The 19,255-nt window shown below is 34.7% G+C and overlaps 1 protein-coding gene across 5 annotated transcripts in view; it reads left to right on the forward strand.

Moving 5' to 3' along the window:
* Positions 1–15,574, forward strand: part of ARL6 (ADP ribosylation factor like GTPase 6) — a 44,228-nt gene extending 28,654 nt beyond the window's left edge. For 3 of the 5 annotated variants that reach the window (XM_036017969.1, XM_036017970.1, XM_036017968.1), the window contains 4 exons: positions 1,925–2,054; positions 5,707–5,762; positions 5,895–5,907; positions 12,791–15,574. In XM_036017969.1, the coding sequence (XP_035873862.1) occupies positions 1,925–2,054; positions 5,707–5,762; positions 5,895–5,907; positions 12,791–12,824 (233 nt within the window). In that variant the 3' untranslated portion in view covers positions 12,825–15,574. The remainder of the gene's footprint in view (positions 1–1,924; positions 2,055–5,706; positions 5,763–5,894; positions 5,908–12,790) is intronic. The other 2 variants (XM_028505009.2, XM_036017972.1) reach the window with 2 other exon arrangements.
* Positions 15,575–19,255: the final 3,681 nt, after the last annotated feature.

A 19,255-nucleotide genomic window follows, 5' to 3' on the forward strand; every position in this document is an offset into this window, starting at 1 on the left:
GCCTCCATAAAAAGATTTGAAGTGCAAAATGGACCATGTGCAGTCAAGGGCAAATGACAAGCAAGAAAAATATTTGTATTTCATATCATAGCTATAAGGCTTATTTCCTTACTATTTAATGTATTTCTATGAATAAATTAGAAAATAAAAATTAATAGATAAATGGGGAAATGACATGCCAAGATAGCTTCTAAAAAAGGAATTATAAACATCTTTTGAATAGAAACATTCTTGACTTTTCTCAAAACAGTGTGCTCTGGCTAGTGTGGCTCAGTGGATTGAGCACTGGCCTGTGAACCAAAGGGTCACCGGTTGGGTTCCCAGTCAGGGCACATGCTTGGGTTGCAGGCCAGGTCCCTGGTAGGGGGCGCATGAGAGGCAACCACACATTGATGTTTCTCTACCTCTCTTTCTCTCTCCTTCCCCCTCTTTAAAAATAAATAAATAAAATCTTTTAAAAAATAGTGTAAATAAACATATTCCGATAGTACTTCTTTTTTAATTATATGTTATTAATTACACTATGACAGTTGTCCCATTTTTTTCTCCTCTTTATTCCCCTCTGCCCTGCATTCCACCCCACCCACATTACCCCCCTTAGTTCATTCTCATGGGTCGTACATATAAATTCTTTGGCGTCTCCATTTCCTATACTATTCTTAACACTCCCCTGTCTATTTTGTACCTACCATTTAGGCTTCTTATTCCCTGTACCTTTTCTTTCCCCTATTCTCCATCCACCCCCTCCCCACCAGTAACCCTCCCTGTGATCTCCATTTCTGTGATTCTGTTCCTGTTCTAGTTGTTTGCTTAGTTTGTTTTTGTTTTTGTTTTTAGGTTCAGTTGTTGATAGTTGTGAGTTTGTTATCCTGATAGTACTTCTTACCTATCACTGAAAACACTCTTAATACAAAGTTGCTTAAGGGAAGGCAGGTCAGTAATCCTATCTGTCAGAATAGCAATTTACATACCCTTTGACCCTACAATCCCACTTCTCAAATCTGCCCAGCAGACACACTGACCCACTTACAAAGTTTTTTATAATTTATTCATTACAGCATTGTTTATTGCTGTGAATATTTGCAGCAGTATATCTCAACTACATCAGATTAAATAAACTATAGTACATAATACAATACTAAAAGACAGAACATTCCACAATAGTTAAAATAATGAAGAAACTGCTCTAATGTACTGATAATGGATAGTCCCTAAGATACGAAATTAAGTGAAAAGCAAAAAGTGAGAATGGAGTTCTACTACTATTTGTATAAAGAATCATATATAATAATTAATTCCAAGTATATAAAATATTTTTTAAAATATACCATATCATGGATACTATGGGTTGCCGTATCTAGGGAGGACAAGTGAATGGCCTGGGCCCGAGGTGAGAGGGAGACTGTTTTACTGAATACCACTTTGTGTCTTCTGAGTTTTAAATATTTAAATAAATTCTTTATTCAAAATAGTGAACAATGTTTCCAATATTGTAACAAACAAGGTAAAATATATTGTTAAAATATCTAGCTTGCTACTTAAAATACTGTAACTAAAATCTAAAATCAAGATCCACTTTATCTTCTTTTTACTTGTATTTGAAGTTGGCCTCCTCTGTTGACATGAAACAAAATATTTGACCCTTTTCAGGTGCTGTTCAGGGACTGCTTGGTGAACCACCCCACGTATACTTGTCTTTTTTTTAAAGGTCCAACCAAAGAGCAGATAATCTTGAAAGAAATATTGTTTAAATTGTCATATTACTCAAACACATGCCTGATAGTCTATGTCTTTAAAAGTTTATGAGTGAGTGATATAGAAAGAAGCAATTGGAAAATAATTTTAGTGAATTTCGATTTTAAGGATTTGGGGATAAATAACCAAAAGGCTGAAAGTATGATGATAGTCTTATTTTCTGTTTCAGATATTAAGCACCGCCGAATACCGATCTTATTCTTTGCAAACAAAATGGACCTTAGAGATGCAGTGACATCTGTGAAAGTGTCTCAGTTGCTATGTTTAGAGAACATCAAAGATAAGCCATGGCATATTTGGTAAAGTTTTAGATTTCTTTTTCAATTTATCATTTTGAAAAAATCTCCAAGCTTCAGTGTTTCTTTTCTAAGCTCATTTTATAAATGACCTAACGTGGTAGGAGATAAGCTAAAGATTTTGTTTTATAGAATGTGGTATTGCAGGTGTTCGTGAATATATTACTAATAAAACCTTTCAAATCTTTTGGGGCATAGAAAAATATAAACAACTCTTTAAAAGAATAAATTAAACAGCCTGCTTACTCACCCAACTTCAGCCATGCTGCTTTCCTTCTACACGTTGAATAAGCCAACCACAGTCCCATGTGAGGGTGTTTCCACTTGTTACTCCCTTTGTCTAAATTATTCTCCAAAATAATTTTGCTGGGTTCCTTCAGGAACCTCTCCTGATGGTGCTCTAAAATATTCACTGTACCTTACCCTGCCTCATTTTGACCTTACTTTGCTTTTTATGTTGCTATGTGATCTTTCCCTTTTTTTTCTTTGTTTTATAGTTTGTCTTCTTACACTAGTACATTAGCACCATGAGAACTGGGGTTTTATGGGCTTTCTTCATTCTAAGCCCTGGAATTGTAGTACATGGTACTTAGTAGGTTCAAAATAAATACTTGTCTATATGAATAAATATATATGGAAATAATCTTACTTGGACATACTAATAAGATTCAATTAATAAATAATGTCTGAAATTATTTTACATTATTAGGTAGTATTTAGTGCCTGCCACTACCTGTCATCAAACTCCCTCTATCCTGTGAGGTTTTCCCTTTTTATAAGATGGTATATATGGAGAAAGGCTGAACACAGAGGCAGAGAAATCCACAGCCTCTCCCAGAGAAAACAATACAAAGCAAGGAGTTAATAGAGCTCAGAGAACTTGAAGAGCTAACCTTGGTGCTGAAAGAGTAATAGAAGAGAGTGAGAAAGCCCTGGAAACTCCTCAGCACTCAAGGCCTCCAGCTCCCCTTCCCAGGAGTGAGCACTGTCTATCTCAGGTAAAACCCTCCCTACTTTGGAATCAGAAGAAAAGTCTTGGGTTAGAATTTGAGGTTCTGTGGTATTTTGTTGGTGAAGAATGGAGGGATTTTGAATAGAGAAATATCCTAAGATGGAACCTTTGCATTTCTCTACATCATTTAGGTAAATCATATCTCAGCTGATAATGTCTAAAGTAGAATAATTTTAATTTTTCCATTGTATTAAGTATTGTGAGTGCTTTGATAGAAAGTACAGCATTCAAAAACATGAGTCTAGTTAGTAAAAGATGCAGTCCTACTTTTAATTTTAAAGTAGAAGTTAATTTTGCAAATGGAAAAAATCTCTAATTAAAATAATTAGCACTTGAAATTTTAAAAACTTACTGAGTTGTGACATCTAAATATTTTTCAGTTACAGAAAAAGTAACATCCTAATGCTATGATGATGTGGAATATTACATTTCCAGTTTCCATGTTTTCTGTATGACTTATAGAAGAATGTCAAGTATTTCTTTAAATTTGTCTATAATTTTGACTTTTTAATTCAAACTTGGACATCTCACTAAGTTTCAATTACTGCTTCATTTGTTAAGTTTGGGGTTTTTTTGCAATTTTTTTAACTCATGTATAAAATTGAAAATAGATGTATCCTTTTCCAGTTTTAGAGATAAAGGTAATGCACAGTGATGTAGAGATAAAATATTGCATGTCTCTTGCTACAGGTACAAGTAAATTTACTGGGCAATAAAAGATTATAGAGAAGTATAATCTGGAAAATTAAAGGAAATTTTTATGGATTATTTTTAACTAGTGTACTAAATATATAGTCAACTCTCATTTTCAGGATCTTATTGCAGTATTGTTCTTCCTGTGTGTGCTTTGACTCGGTCCCTGGCATGATATGTATGTTTTTTGATTATTTACAGTCTTGTAAGGGAGACAGATAATAAAACAGGTAAATAGATAAATATAAAATGTCAGCTGAAAAGATGAAGAAAAATAAAGTAGGATATAATAAGATAAAAGAAATAATGAGAGATACTCCCTCTCTGAGATGTAGTTGAAGTCAGGGAGGGATTCACACAAAGGTTTAGAGAAATAGATTTTCAGAGAGAGAGGCCAGCTAGTGAAAAGGCTCTTGGGTGAGAATGTGTAATATCTGGTATATTTCAGGAATAGCAAGAAGTCCATGCTGACTGGAGCAGAGACATCCAGGGTGGATTTGTAGGAGATGAGACCACTGAGCAATAACCAGGGGCCATATCACATAGGGCCTTGTAGGACATGGTGAAGACTTTGACTTTTATTTAGTTACAGGTCTTATGGCTTGTTTGAAAGGAAAGTAGAATTCAAACAGTTGGGAATAAGTAGGAAAAGATGCAGGGTCTTTAGTAGGGTACTTAGTGACTCCTCCACCAAAGGGGAAGGATTTCCTCAATATATTACTTACTTGATACTATAGTCTTGTTTGGGACTGTGGGTATGTGATAAAATCAATATATTCATCTTTGTTGACATAAATATTCATTACTGATATTTTGCTATTGATACAGATAATCCATAGTTTGCTTTGAATAATTGTATATCCCATGCTGTTTCTGTCTTTATTTTTAAAATATAAGTCATATTCTTAACCTAATAAGTAATTCCTTGGAAGTAATTTCTGATTTGATTAGAATCAAATTAACTCTTTTAGGTAACTTAGTACATATGTTTTAGTACATTTTAAAATCATGCTTCAACACACTAAAAGGAACCCTAATTCAGAAAATCTAATTATGTATTCTGTTGCTCTTACATGATTATATTTTGAAAGGAAATAACTACTAGATCAGTAAAATGTTATGAGAAGCTATCAGACTGTGTTTTGGGAAAGACTGATGCTCAAAAAATCCCTTGCATTTTGTTTTAGTTTATATAACTTAATTATAATTATTTATAAAATAATCACAGTGAGGATTTAAATTTACTCTCTTAAGAATAGAAAGACCTTGAAAAGACCCTGATAGATATAGAAATGTGTATGCATATATATATATATATATATATATATATCAAATATCTAATTCTCATAATAACCATATGAGGTCAATATTCCCCATGTTACAGATGCTAAAATTGAAGCCAGCAAGTATAAAACTATTACTGAAATCTCCTGTTTTGTTTTGTTTTTTTATTCTACCAGTTTACCAAAGTTATAATAACGGGTTTATACCCTATAGATACCAAATTCCATTTTAAATAAAGTCACTGAATCTATGGCTAAATTACATCCTAAGTCAAACATTTCTAATAAATAGCTGCTCTTTAGTCACTGGACAAAGTAGGACAGAGGGGATTCTAAAAGTTTTCCACCACTGGAAAAATAATTCAAAGTATGTTTTGCTAATGTCAGTCTGAGTACCATTCCTAAAATAATAACTTTTTGTTAATACACTTTTTAAAATGTCATACCAATTAAATCAGTACAAATTAGGGATAATTTTCTTAAGTCCTCCTCCAGAACACTCAGACTTTTATATTTTGTGTACATTCGGTTTCAGTGCTTAACCACTTTTGTTCAGATATGTGTTACTAGAATATATTAGTTGGCTATATGGGAAAGTTGTGGTTGTTTATTCTTGTAGTTCTGTGATATAATGAAATGGATGTGTTTCTTACGGATTTTATTTCAGTGCTAGTGATGCCATAAAAGGAGAAGGATTGCAAGAAGGTGTAGACTGGCTTCAAGGTACATCACAAAACACTGTTCCTCTTCAGCCTTTATTTCCTTTCCATTCACATTTGTCTTTCCTTTTTTAATATTTTATTTTTATTTTATCACTGCCTTTTTCCCCTTGTTTTCATTTATTTCTGCCTTCAGAAAATGCACTACAGTAAGTATCCAATACCTTACTCCATTTACTTCTATTACATTTTTCTAAAGGATTTACTGAAATAAAGTGTTTGCATTTTTACAGTCAATTACATGACAACTGTAGAAATATTTTTAATTTAATTTATAGAAATATTTTTAATTTATAGCAAATTTCTATGAGATCTAGTAATAGAAGCACATTTGAAGTTTGGAACAGTTTTAGACCTTACTGTCAGTAACTTAAAATAAGTCTGCATGGCATGTATTTTAAAAATGCTTTACTCCATATATATCTTAATTTATATATAACATGTTTATATAACCTTTAACACTCATGTTTAGAATTATAAATACTGGTATTTTATTGATGTTTGTATATTTCGGTTCTATTTGTTATTGATCACAATACTTATACTAGGTTGGTACAGGCTTACTATGTCAAGGAATAAATTAAGATACATCATTTCTCCTTCCTTGGCTGGTGTGGCTCAGTGGATTGAGTGCCGGCCTGGGAACCAAAGGGTCATCACTGGTTTGGTTCCCAGTCAGGGCATGTGACTGGGTTGTGGGCCATGTCCCCAGTAGGGAGAGCACAAGAGGCAACATTGATGTTTCTCTCCCTGTCTTTCTTCCTCCCTTCCCCTCTGTCTAAAAATGAATAAATAAAATCTTTAAAAAAAATACATCATTTTTTCCTAAGTTTGCATTATCTGCTAGTTACAGGAACAGCTTGAGGCACAAAGACCCACACAGAGCAGAAGTGAATTAAACTGAGTTCTTTAGGTTCTTACTACAGATCATGAAGGTCAGGCCAAGAAATTTTCATTTGTGAAAACAACCGAGGATCATTCCTATTAGGCATCTCCTGCTCTGAACGAGGGTGAATAAAAAGATATTATAAATTCAAGTTTTAGTCTTGTGGCTATCAACTTAATTTCTTCTATACTATCCTTTTAATTCCAGTTATGTGTGATTTTTTTTCCCTCCTCTGTATGTCATGGTGGATCTTCGAACCAAAAAAAATATTCTTTATGTATGGGCAAGAATAGCCTGTTTATCTGTGCATTGAAATAATATTGCTTTGATTCAAAGTACTAAATATATATCTGATGAATATTTTTTATACATTATCAGTAAAATATGGTATTTTAGTTAATTTCACAGACTGTTACCAATTTTTCTCTATTGTATTTATGTAGTCATCATGATATTTACCATACACTGCAAAGAACATTCTAGTCATAATTTTTTTAATCATCCAAGGATATTTTTATTGATTTTAGAGAGAAGGAAGGAGTGGGGGGGAGAGAGAGAATCATTGAGTGGTTGCCTTTCCTATGCACCCAGGCTCAGGATCAAACCCACAGCCTAGGTGTGTGCCCTGACCAGGGATCAAACCTGCAACCTTTTGGTATACAGAGACAACACAACCAACTGAGCCACCTGGCCAGTACTAGTCATAATTTTATAATTAAGTGAAACTTAATTGAGAACTTCTAGTGGTTCTCAGAGTAACTACTAGAATTTTCCTGTGAACACACCAACTTAGTTTCATAGATTGTGCTAAAGAAGCAGTCAAAGGGACTGATTCCTTTTGTTTTATAGGGACAGCCTATAAAACATAGGATGCAGAGGAGTTTACACACAAGCATATTTTCAACCTTGACTCTTTTTCACAAGTGCTTATTATTGCTCACAGTAAAGATATAGTATAGATCAAGCACTATAATTGTTCATAGCAAAGTAATTCAAAGCACAGTAATCACTAAAAAGTAGGTTGAGAGAGTCATCTGAATTTTAACATCAGTAGCTCTCTGTTCCCTAGATGAGGATGGGGGTACATATTTTGTAACAGTGAGGCCACTAGGTGTTGGTAACAATCCAGCATCTCGGTGCCATTTGCTAACTCTGGTCTGTCACCTAATTTTTGTATCTCTGACTTTTCTGAGTCATTATCTTTGTATCTCATCTCCCACATCTTTGCAAAGAGAGTACATTGTTGGAAATATTTTGTGCTCTTGTGTTGCCATATGTTTTATATAACTTACAACAGCTCTCTGCATGGTAAGTTAGTTGAATCCCTGTTTTATGTAGATGTCATGGAATAGTATTTAAAAAGCACCTGGGCTCTTGAGTCTATCAGATTCATTCCACTAGCTATTATTAGTTAACATCTTTTATCTTGTGAAGATTTTCTTCATCTGTAAAACTTTAAAAAATAAAATGTCAAAATTGTACAGATTAAATGAAACACTATGCATTAAAATCCCTAATTTAAGAAAACAATAAATGTTAAATGTATCCTTTTACCAACTACTCTATTTAATAAAGAAGGAAACTTTGTACATAGATTAAAAAGTTTATCAGTTTGGGTTTGAATAGGAGATCCTTTGTTCATATTTCTTATGTAATAATAGTTTGTAATTTGATGCTCCTGTCTCACTGGATTTCAAAAGAGGCAGAAACCTATTTTACAAAATAGGTAACAGTATGTAGAAGATTTGTCTGTGTCTATAACTAACTTATTAGCCAAAAGTTTTTATGTAAATATAACTCTAAAAGATGTTCTGAATTTATCTCTTCATTTTGCTTCCAAAATTCTGATATTTCCTAGCATGATAAACAAGAAGGCCCTTGGACCAATTTAATCTTGTTATTTAGAGTTTAAGACTGAAATTCCAGTGGTAAAATATTAAATGACACATTTTGTGCCATGATTCCACTCTTTTTTTGGAAGGATTCCCAATGATTACTTCTGTATTGCAGCCCAAAGACAAGAATCCCTGAGTAGATTATGAAGTATTTTTAAAAACCAACAGAAAATATATGGAAATCAACTTATAGATATAAGTTGTTTTCTAGCTCGGAAACTTTGAAGTAAGATATTTATAAAAAGAAATCCTCCATTGTGACTTAGGCAACTTACTCATTTTATCACTTTGTCTGTATGGGAAAGGTTAATACTTTCAGATTTTAATATAGGACTTATAAACTATTCATATGGTTGTTCCAGAGAAAAAGGATTGAACACACACTTAGCTTCATCCCCTTCTCAAATCTCACTAAGAATAAAGGGACTTTTGTTTAAAGACATTAACCCTCAAGGGCAAAAAGAATAGGAGTGACAAAAATGGCAGCCACATTTTGGAAGCTGAATATCTGATGAATGTTAAATGACTTAACAGATCAGATGAATGCTGAAGAGTTTACCAGACCTAAAGACCTTTTCTCTTAACAGAGAAAGCTGAATTCTGAGGTAGCACTGAGGAAAGCTGGAAAGCATCCTAATTTATATTGCATATCCCCTCAAAGGCTCAGTGTTGGTGAAAATTGTAAATCAGATGAGTGGGGCTGAAGAGAAGACACAGTCATACATCCTTATTCCAAATGCAGATTAGAGGTTAATTTTCTGCAGAGAGTCAAACAGCCTATCTCTGGACTAGCACAGCTGTGTGTGGTAGTTCCGAACTGAAAATGATGAGTGACTGATGTTTTCATAGCAAATATTATCTGTTTCAGCCTTCTGCTTCTTCAGAAGACACTGGCAGTAGGCAGGAAATAAAAAGTCATTTCTGAGGAGTCAGAAGCCTAAGAGAGAAGACCTAGTGGTGTTTGCATCAGAAATTCCCAAGGAGATGGCTCAACTAGATACACTAGAATGAAGACCATATTTGACAAACCTAACACATGTATCAAAATTCCAATCAACTGTACAATGTTTACTCATACATATGGGAAGGTGGCGAAGGGTCATCAGGCATATGAAGACAAAAACATGAATCATGGAATGTGAACAAACAGGATAAGTAGGTTAGAGAAAGTGGAATTTACTTAGGGAGAACATTTCAAAAAACAAGTATCAAAAAGAAAGAATCAAAAACTGAGTTTGGGGAAAATAATAATAGAATACTAGAAATGGAAAACTCAATTAAAAGAAGATAAATAGCCTTGGGCAAGTGGCTTGGTTGGTTGGAGCATAATCCTGTACACCAAAACATTGCAAGTTCAATCCCCAGTCAGGGCACATACTTGGTTGGCCAAAAGGTTCATTCAGTTTTTTCCATAAAATACCTCTAGCAGCACTTAGCTGTCTTCAACTTCATTTGAAACAATTTTATTAGACTGTATTGTGACAGCCATTACATCAGCATGCATCTAAAAAAACATCAAAATTGGTGAATTTTTGTGTAGCATTTTAACATTGAAGATGGAAGAAAACAAGCAACATTTTCAGCATGTTATGCTTTATTATTTCAAGAAAGGTAAAATGCAACTGAAACGCAGAAAAAGATTTATACAGTGCATGGAGAAGGTGCTGTGACTGATCAAATGTGTCAAAAGTGGTCTGTGAAGTTTCATGCTGGAGGTTTCTTGCTGGATGATTGATGCTCCACTGTCTGGTAGACTAGTCGAAGTTGATAACAATCAAATTGAGACATTAATTGAGGAAAATCAACATTATACCATGCGGGAGATAACCGACATACTCAAAATATCCAAATCAAGTGTTGAAAATCATTTTTCACCAGCCTGGTTATGTTAATGTCTTCAATGTTTTGGTTTCATGTAAGTGAAGTGAAAAGAACTTTCTTGACCGTATTTCTTCATGTGATTCTCTACTTAAACATAAGGAAAGTATTCTATTTTAAAACAAATTGTGACAGGTGATGAAAAGTCACTTTACAAAGGATACTTTACAATAATGTGGAATGGAAGATATCATGGGCAAGTGAAATGAACCACCACCAACTACACTAAAGACTGGTCTTCATCCAAAGAAGGTGATGTTTTGTATGTGGAGTTGGAAGGGAGTCCTCTATTATGAGCTCCTTCTGGAAAACCAAAAAGTTAATCCCAAAAAGTACTGCTCCCAATTAGACCAGCTGAAAGCAGCACTCAACAGGAAGCATCCAGAATTAGTCAACAGAAAATGCATAATCTTCTATCAGGATAATGCAAGACTGCGTGTTTCTTTAATGACCAGACAAAAACTGTTACAGCTGGGCTGGGAAGGTCTGATTCACCTGCTGTATACACCAGGCATTGTACCTTCAGATTACCACGTATTTTGGTTTACACAAAATTCTCTTAATGGAAAAACGTTTAATTCCCTGGAAGACTGCCAAAGGCACCTGAAACAGTTCTTTACTCGAAAAGATAAAAAGTTTTGGGAAGATGAATTCATGAAGCTGCATGAAAGATGGCAGAAGGTAGTGGAACAAAACAGTGAAATACATTTTTCAACAAAGTTATTAGTGAAAATGAAAATTTTATCTCTTATGGATTAATTTTAAACTGAACGAACATTTTGGCCAACTGAATACTTAGGTTGCAGGTTCAATCTCCAGTCAAGGCATGGAAGGGAGGCAACCAATTGATGTTTCTCTCTCTCTTTCTCCCTCTCTCTCTCTCCCCCCCTCCCCTTCCCTCTCCCTCTTCCCCTCTCTCCCCCATTTCCTGTCTTTCTAAAATCAGTAAATATATCCTTGGGTGAGGATTAAAAAAAAAAAAGAATAAAGGCAATTTCTCAGAAAGTAGAGCAAAAAGACAAAGAATAGAAAATTGGAAAGAAAAGATAAAAAAGTAAGGGGTCAGGTTCAGAAGGCCCAATATCCTAATAGTAGGAATTCCAGAAAGAGAGAACAGAGAAAATAGGAGAAAAATCAAGTAAAGTATCAAAATATTTTCAAGGACTAAATGATAAGTTTTTAGTTGAAAGGCCTCTTGGGAGCTCAGTGCAGTGGATGGAAGTATTCCCACACCAAGGTACATCATTATTTAAAGTCAACACTGAAGACCATGGAAGAGTCTACAAACTTTTTGAGAAGAAAATAAGAGTTTCCATGTGAAGGATAAGGATACAGAATAGCATCATACTTTTCAACAGCTACACTTGGAAGCTGTAACATAATTGAGCAGTGCCTGGAACAGTCCTGGCACCTGTGCTCTCAGCCAGTATCAGTGTGTTGTGACTGTAGAATGAAGACATCTCCATCCATGGAAAGTCTCAAGAATTTACTTTCCATACCTTTTACTAAGGTAGACACTGAAAGGTATACTCTACAAAAGCTAGGGAATAAACCAAAAAGAAAAAAAGAAGGGGTCATGAAACAAGTGGACTAGCACAAGAGAGTGATAGTGGAGATCCTAGAAAGACTGTGCAAGACCTCATATTAAAATAACTGGGCAAGCATAGACAACAACTGGTCCAGTTTAGAGCATTATGGAACACTCTAGAGAAATTGATAAGACTATGTAATGTGCTTCATAATTATAAAGGCTTAAACAATGTAGGGTAGTGGGACTGAAGTGTAGGATTAAGTACATTAAAAAGCAGAGAGACAGGGATGGGGATAAGGAACAATTAACACCACAGAAAACAAAATATAGTTGAAGACAGGAAAAGTAAACATTATACCACATGTCGCAACTGTGAATAGCACTTGCAGAGTCATTACATTGATAATAGCTACATTACTATGTTAGGAAAATAGGAGTATTGGAAACATTCTGAGGGTTGCAGAGACCAGAATACGGGTATGTAAGACCTGAAGCCTCATTAAATGTAAGGAACTAATAGTTCAATAAGTAATAATAAAAGTATATTATCTAGACATAAAGAGGTAATCACTTGAAAAGGCGTTGGAAGTAGTTGCCTATGAAAGGAGGAAGGAGATGATGAGGCGAGGGACTGCTGATTTTTATACAGACTTGTAAAGCTAGTTGACAAACTCTATGCATACATAATTTACGTGAAAATTAAAACCTGTAGTATGAATTACACTTTTAAAAAAAGTGTGCATAGGTTTCTACTGTGTTCTTATAGATTTGCATTAGATTATGTTAAAAAATAGATTTTGTCCTGTAGAGACTGATCATTTCTTGTCTGTTTTTGTTATCAGATCAGATCCAGACTTCGAAGACATGAAAAGATAGTATTTGGAAACCTCAGCAATTCTCAGTTCAAGGAACATATCTTAAGACGAACTGAATACATTAGATTTTTGTAAAGATGTTGGTGCATCTAAAAATATTTTATAATCTGCTTGTATTTATGGACTCTGAATAAACTTTATAAGAATATAGGACTACAGATATGCTAATCTGGCCATTAATTATATGAAAACAAATCCTCAGAAGGGCTTCCCAAACTATCAACTTCTTGGTAAAGGTCTAACTTGATTGTAGTGAGAATGTTTATTCAGTTAAATCCATCTCACTATCTCATCATGAATTATATTTTTAATGTATTTTATTTTTTAATTATCTTCTAAAAACTAGGTTTATAGTAGGACTGCAGTGTGATTGTACTAGTGAAAAGAACTTTAAATACTCATAAGGGACCATAGGTAATTAATGTTTTTTAGATTTTTACTGTATGTCACCATCAATAAATCAAAATGTGATGTACCAACTATTATGCTTTGTTTATGATGAAAGATAAAGCTGTGTTAATATGGCATTTGGTATTTTACTGTCAAACATTAGTAGATCTGAGACCAAGTTATGCTGAAGTTATTCGTCCAATGAGTGTGTATTAAACATCTCTATACCTGTACTAGTCTGGCATTATCCTGGAGAATGGTGATACAAGGTAAATAAGATATATTCCTTATCCTCAGAGAACCTAAAATTTAATGAGGGAAAATTTGAGAATCTTTTAATATATCACATTTAATTTTATTTCATTGGCTGAATGAAAATATTTTACCTTCAGATTAAGAGTTACAACAATCAATTAATGTATAATTCTTTAAAAATTATAACTGCTTATTTCTTTGAAATTCCCCCAGTTTGCTATAGTATGCTATTAAAATAGACTGTGACTCACAGACTGGTTTTTTTCTCTGAGCATAAACTGCTACATAAATGTTCTTTAGAATTTTAGACTTATCTCAGGTCTTTACAGTGGGAAATTGTGTTATTCTCACAACTTAATTAGAGACCACTTAGAATTATGAACTCTAAATAGAAACTTTGATTTTAAATCAAACACTGGAAAACTGTACAAAGCAGTGGTATCAATTCTGAAAATTATTTCATATAAAGAAAAAGTGGAATATTCAGTGTGTAATGCCTTAAACATCCTTAGCTGTGAAAATGATTTTTTTTAAAAAACAGGCAAAAGGTGAGTAATAAAGATGTGTTATAGTAACTGCAGTTGTTGTATGTTTCAGAGATTTGAATAAAATAATCTTAAAGCTACAGTAAAAGTTCTATAATTCACTTTCTCATAGTCCTGAAATCCCATTGATTTGGAATTTGGCAAATTGAAAGTTACTCAGGGTCTTCCAGTGGTCTAACATGTTAAGCTACATGTTAGCTAGCCATTTATAAATTGTTTTGATGAGGATAAAAAGTGAGACTCAGTAATTGAATTGACTCAAATACAAAAGGGATATAATGATGAAAACACTGAATGTGATTTAACAACAACAACAAAAAAACACTGATATTCCTTAACAATTTTAGGAAGATGCAGAAAGGGGTGATTAAGGGAATTCAATCCTCATCTGTCATATGGTAACAATAGCAATAATAATAGTTATCTCTCTGATCACTATATTTTGAACAAGGTATATCATATATGTGATTTAGTATCATTTAACCCTCAGTAGCTTTATGTGGTAGGTTCTATTATTTGGTTTATAGACAAGAAAACTAAGACCTAAAAATGTTAAATAATTTGCTGAAGGTCACAGAGCTAGTGAATGGTGGCACTGGGATTCAGAACCAAACAATCTGTTTAAAATAGATGATTCAAGAGACAAGGATGTTCCAGATATTAGAAATGTAGAGATAGCTGCCATAAAAATAGGTAAAAGGATTGAAAAGTTTCTCACTGTGGAGGGAGACCAGGATTGGAATGGGAGGTTGTCAGAGATAAAGAACTGCTCTTTTTTTCTTGTTGCTTGTTTTAAGTCTATTATCATTTCAAATTTTAAATTCTGGGCATAAACAACTGATAAAAATAATTCTTGCGTTGGTATTCAGTTAATTAGTATTCTACAAACTATAGGAACTCATACCTATGCAAATACTTAGGCAAAAGAGAAGTACTTTTTCCTTTGTTTTCATGATCTTCATATCTGGTTTACATTATGTAAACATCCATTCTTACTCTACAATTTCAAGTCAAGATTATGTAGAAGCAAGTTAGGCAACAACAGCCACAGGATGCCATATAGGTGTATATAAGCTGAGGTTGTGTTTGTATTTAACATCATTGCAATTAAAATTTATTGCATTATAAAGCTCAAGCAGATGTTTTTTCATGTTTAGACATCACTGTGTAACCAAGCTTAATTTATAAGCTCTGCATTTTAATATAACAGCTCATAAAGTGTTCAGAACTTATCCTATTGTATACTTTGCATTTAAATATTTATATGAGGCCCTATTCGGCCTGTGCTTTGTAAATCACAAAAGGCCTGAGTTTTATATATTCCTTTTTCATTTATAGGTTGTCTGCTAAAAATTATGACCTGTCTCCTGATTGCTCGAGTTATTTTTTTCCTTTGGAATTGTTGGCATACCACATTGTTCTTGACTCTTGCAAATACCTAAGACATCCTGCATGTAACTCTGGTATATTTAAAATGTAGCATTTTAACTGACTTTGTGCATATTTCTGCTTTCTAATTATTCCTTTTTAGTTTAAAAATAAAACTGATGTTAAAATTTCACTTAATGGTTGTAAAAATAAGTTCTTTATTTCTGTGCTTGGAGAGAGATACTATAATGATTGAGAAATTGTTATTGTATTTGACTGTTTCAGGCAACTTATTCCATTTTCATACTGAATCTCCCTCCTTAAGGATGCTTTTGCTGAGGTTTGCCTGGGACTTCCTCAGGACTGTGACTGTTCCTTCTGATCGCTTGATTTCAGTGCCACACTTGGAGGACTTCTCAACATGCAGTGTTAAACTGTTTTCTGGCGACTTAGAATAAACCAGGAAGGACAAATTAAATCTTTCTCCATATTTTAAGTCACTGAGTAATGCTAGAAGTCATACAGGAATGGTAGGTATTTTGAAAATGTAATTTGGTTGGGAACATAATAGTAATAAACATTTTTACAGCTTTTACTACGTGTCATGCATTTTCTAATCACTTTACATAGGGTGGGGCAAAAGTAGGCCTACATTGTCCGTTTGCAAAGCACGGTTTATTCTTATTTATCAATGATTGCACTGTTTTCCACATGGACAACTATAAACCTACTATTCCCCATCCTGCGTACAGTCATACCTCACTTTATTGCTCTTCATAGCTGTTGCATGTTTTCCAAACTGCAGGCAAGACTCTCCACCGAAGAATTACAACTGACTTCATTGTGGTGGCCTGGGTTTCAATCCAAAGCATCTCCAAAGTTTGTATGTATTAATTTATATAAACCTCATAGCAGCCTTATGAGGTATATGCTGTTCTTATCTGTATTACAAATATAGGCTCTGCAAGATTTCTAAGCCCTTATAGCAACACTAAGCTGTTTTTGTGCTCCCCTGAGCTAATGATTTTACATTTTTAAAGCCACCTCATACCCATCTGAACACCACACGTAGTTATCAAAATACTGTTGACTATGTTCACTATACTGTACTTTACATCCACATGACTATTCTGTAACAATGAATTTGTACTTCTTAATCCCTTCACCTTTTTGACCCATCCTGACCCCCTACCATCTGGCAGCCATCAAAATGTTCTCTGTATCTGGGAACAGATCTCTGTCAGTATCTGGGTCTGTTTCTCTTCTGCTTGTTTGTTTTTTAGATTCAGTTGTTGATAGGTATGTATTTATTGCCATTTTATTGTTCATAGTTTTTATCTCATTCTTTTTCTTAAAGAAGACCCTTTAACATTTCATGTAATACTGGTTTGGTGGTGATAAACTACTTCAACTTTTTCTTGTCTGGGAAGCTCATTATTGGTCCTTTGATTCTAAATGATAGCTTTGCTAGGTAGCATAATTCTGGTTGTAGGTCCTGGCTTTTCATTACTTTGAATATTTCTTGCCAGTCTCTGCTGGCCTGCAAACGTTCTGTTGAGGAATCAGCTGACAGTCTTATTGGTGCTCCCTTATAGGTAACTAACAACTTTTCCCTTGCTGCTTTTGAGATTCTCTCTTTGTCTTTAATCTTTTGCATTTTAATTACGATGTATCTTGGTGTGGGCCTGTGGCCTCTTTGAGTTCATCTTCTTTGGAACTCTACACTTCCTGAATGTGTCTATTTCCCTCACCAAGTTAGGGAAGTTCTGTCATTTTTTCAAGTAGGTTTTCAATTTTTTGCTCTCTACTCCTTCCAGCACTTTCATGATGCAAATGTTGGTACAATTGAAATTGTCCCAGAGGCTTCTTATACTGTCGTCATTTTGGGGTTTTTTTTTCAGTATATTTTATTGATTATGCGATTATAGTTGTACCATTATCCCCCCTTTATTCCCCTCTGTCCTGCACCCCCCTCCACCAGCATTCCCCCCTTAGTTCATGTCCATGGGTTGCACATATAAGGCTTCTGTACTATTCTTAACCTCCCCTTATTTTGTACCTACCATTTATGCTTCTTATTCCCTGTCCCTTTTCCTCTCCCCTTCCCCACTGTTAACCCTCCACATGATCTCCATTTCTGTGATTCTGTTCCTGTTCTGGTTGTTTGCTTAGTTTGTTTTTGTTTTTTTTAGTTTCAGTTGTTGATAGTTGAGAATTTGTTGTCAGTTTACTGTTCATATTTTTTATCATCTTTTTTTTAGATAAGTCCCTTTAACATTTCATATAATAAGGGTTTGGTGATGATGAACTTCTTTAATTTGACCTTATCTGGGAAGCACTTTACCAGCCCTCCCATTCTATGTAATAGCTTTGCTGGGTAGAGTAATCTTGGATGTAAGTCCTTGCCTTTCATAACTTTGAATAATTCTTTCCAGCCCCTTCTTGCCTGCAAGGTTTCTTTTGAAAAATCAGCTGATAGTCTTACGGGAACTCCTTTGTGAGTAACTGTCTCCTTCTCTCTTGCTGCTTTTAAGATTCTCTCCTTCTCTTTCATCTTGGGTAATGTAATTATGACGTGCCTTGGTGTGTGCTTCCTTGGGTCCAACTTCTTTGGGACTCTGTGAGCTTCCTGGACTTCCTGCAAGTCTATTTCCTTTGCCAGATTGGGGAAGTTCTCCATTATTTTTTCAAATAAGTTTCAATTTCTTGCTTTTCCTCTTCTCCTTCTGGCACTCCTATGATTCAGATGTTGGAACATTTAAAGTTGTCACAGAGTTTCCTAAGCCACTCTTCACTTTTTTGAATTCTTATTTCTTCATTCTGTTCTGGTTGAATGTTTATTTCTTCCTTTGCTCCAAACCATTGATTTGAGTCGTTTCCTTCCCATCACTGTTAGTGCCCTGTGCATTTTCCTTTATTTTACTTTTCATAGCCTTCACTTTTTTCTCTATTTTGCAACCATACTAAACCAATTCTGTGAGATCCTGATTACCAGTGTTTTGAACTGTGCATCTGATAGGTTGGCTGTCTCTTTGTTGCTTAGTTGTATTTTTTCTGGAGCTTTGATCTGTTCTTTCATTTAGGCCATTTTTATGTCTCAGCGCACCTTTTATGTTATATGGGGCAGAGCCTTAGGTATATGCCAGGGTGGTGCTGCATAGTGATGCTGTATGTGGGGGAGAGGTCCAAGAGGGAACAGTGCCGCTTGCTCGGCTCAGCTGGCTTTCTGTCACTTCTTCTACTCCCCACCTGCAAATTGGTCCCTTCTGGTTCTGATTCCCAGGTGTATACACTCTAGGACCCTGTGGGTCTCCAAGGAACTCTTCTGTGAGGCTAGGAGTTTCTCCCACCGCCTCAACACCCACAGTTTTTTTTCAGTCAGAGATTTTGAGGCTTTATATTCCTCGTGCTGGAACCCTGGGTTGCATGGTCTATCTCACTCCTCAGTTGTTCCTCTCAGTTTATTCACACACAAGTGTGGAACCACCCGCTTCTTCAGCCACTGCCTCACCATGAGTCCTCTCCACCCCTCCTACCGGTCTGGATGAATGTTTCTTCTTTAACTTTTTGGTTGTCCGACTTCCATAAAGCTCAATTTTCAGGCAGTTCTAGTTGTTTTTTGTTTTTAAATTTGTTGTCTTTTTGGTTGTGCAAGTCACTGATTTGCCTCTCAGCTTCATAAACTCTACTGTTGATTACCTTTAAATTATTTTTCATTTCAGTTAGTGTATCTTTCATTTCTGACTGGTTCTTTTCTATGGTTTTCATGTCCTTTTTTATGCCACTGAAGTTCTCACTAAGTTCATTAAGTATCTGTGTAACCAGTGTGTTGAACTCTGCATCTACTAGATGGCTTGTCTCCATTTTTAGTTGT

The sequence above is a fragment of the Phyllostomus discolor genome, chromosome 2 (assembly GCF_004126475.2).
Source record: "Phyllostomus discolor isolate MPI-MPIP mPhyDis1 chromosome 2, mPhyDis1.pri.v3, whole genome shotgun sequence".
NCBI classification, from domain to species: domain Eukaryota; kingdom Metazoa; phylum Chordata; class Mammalia; order Chiroptera; family Phyllostomidae; genus Phyllostomus; species Phyllostomus discolor.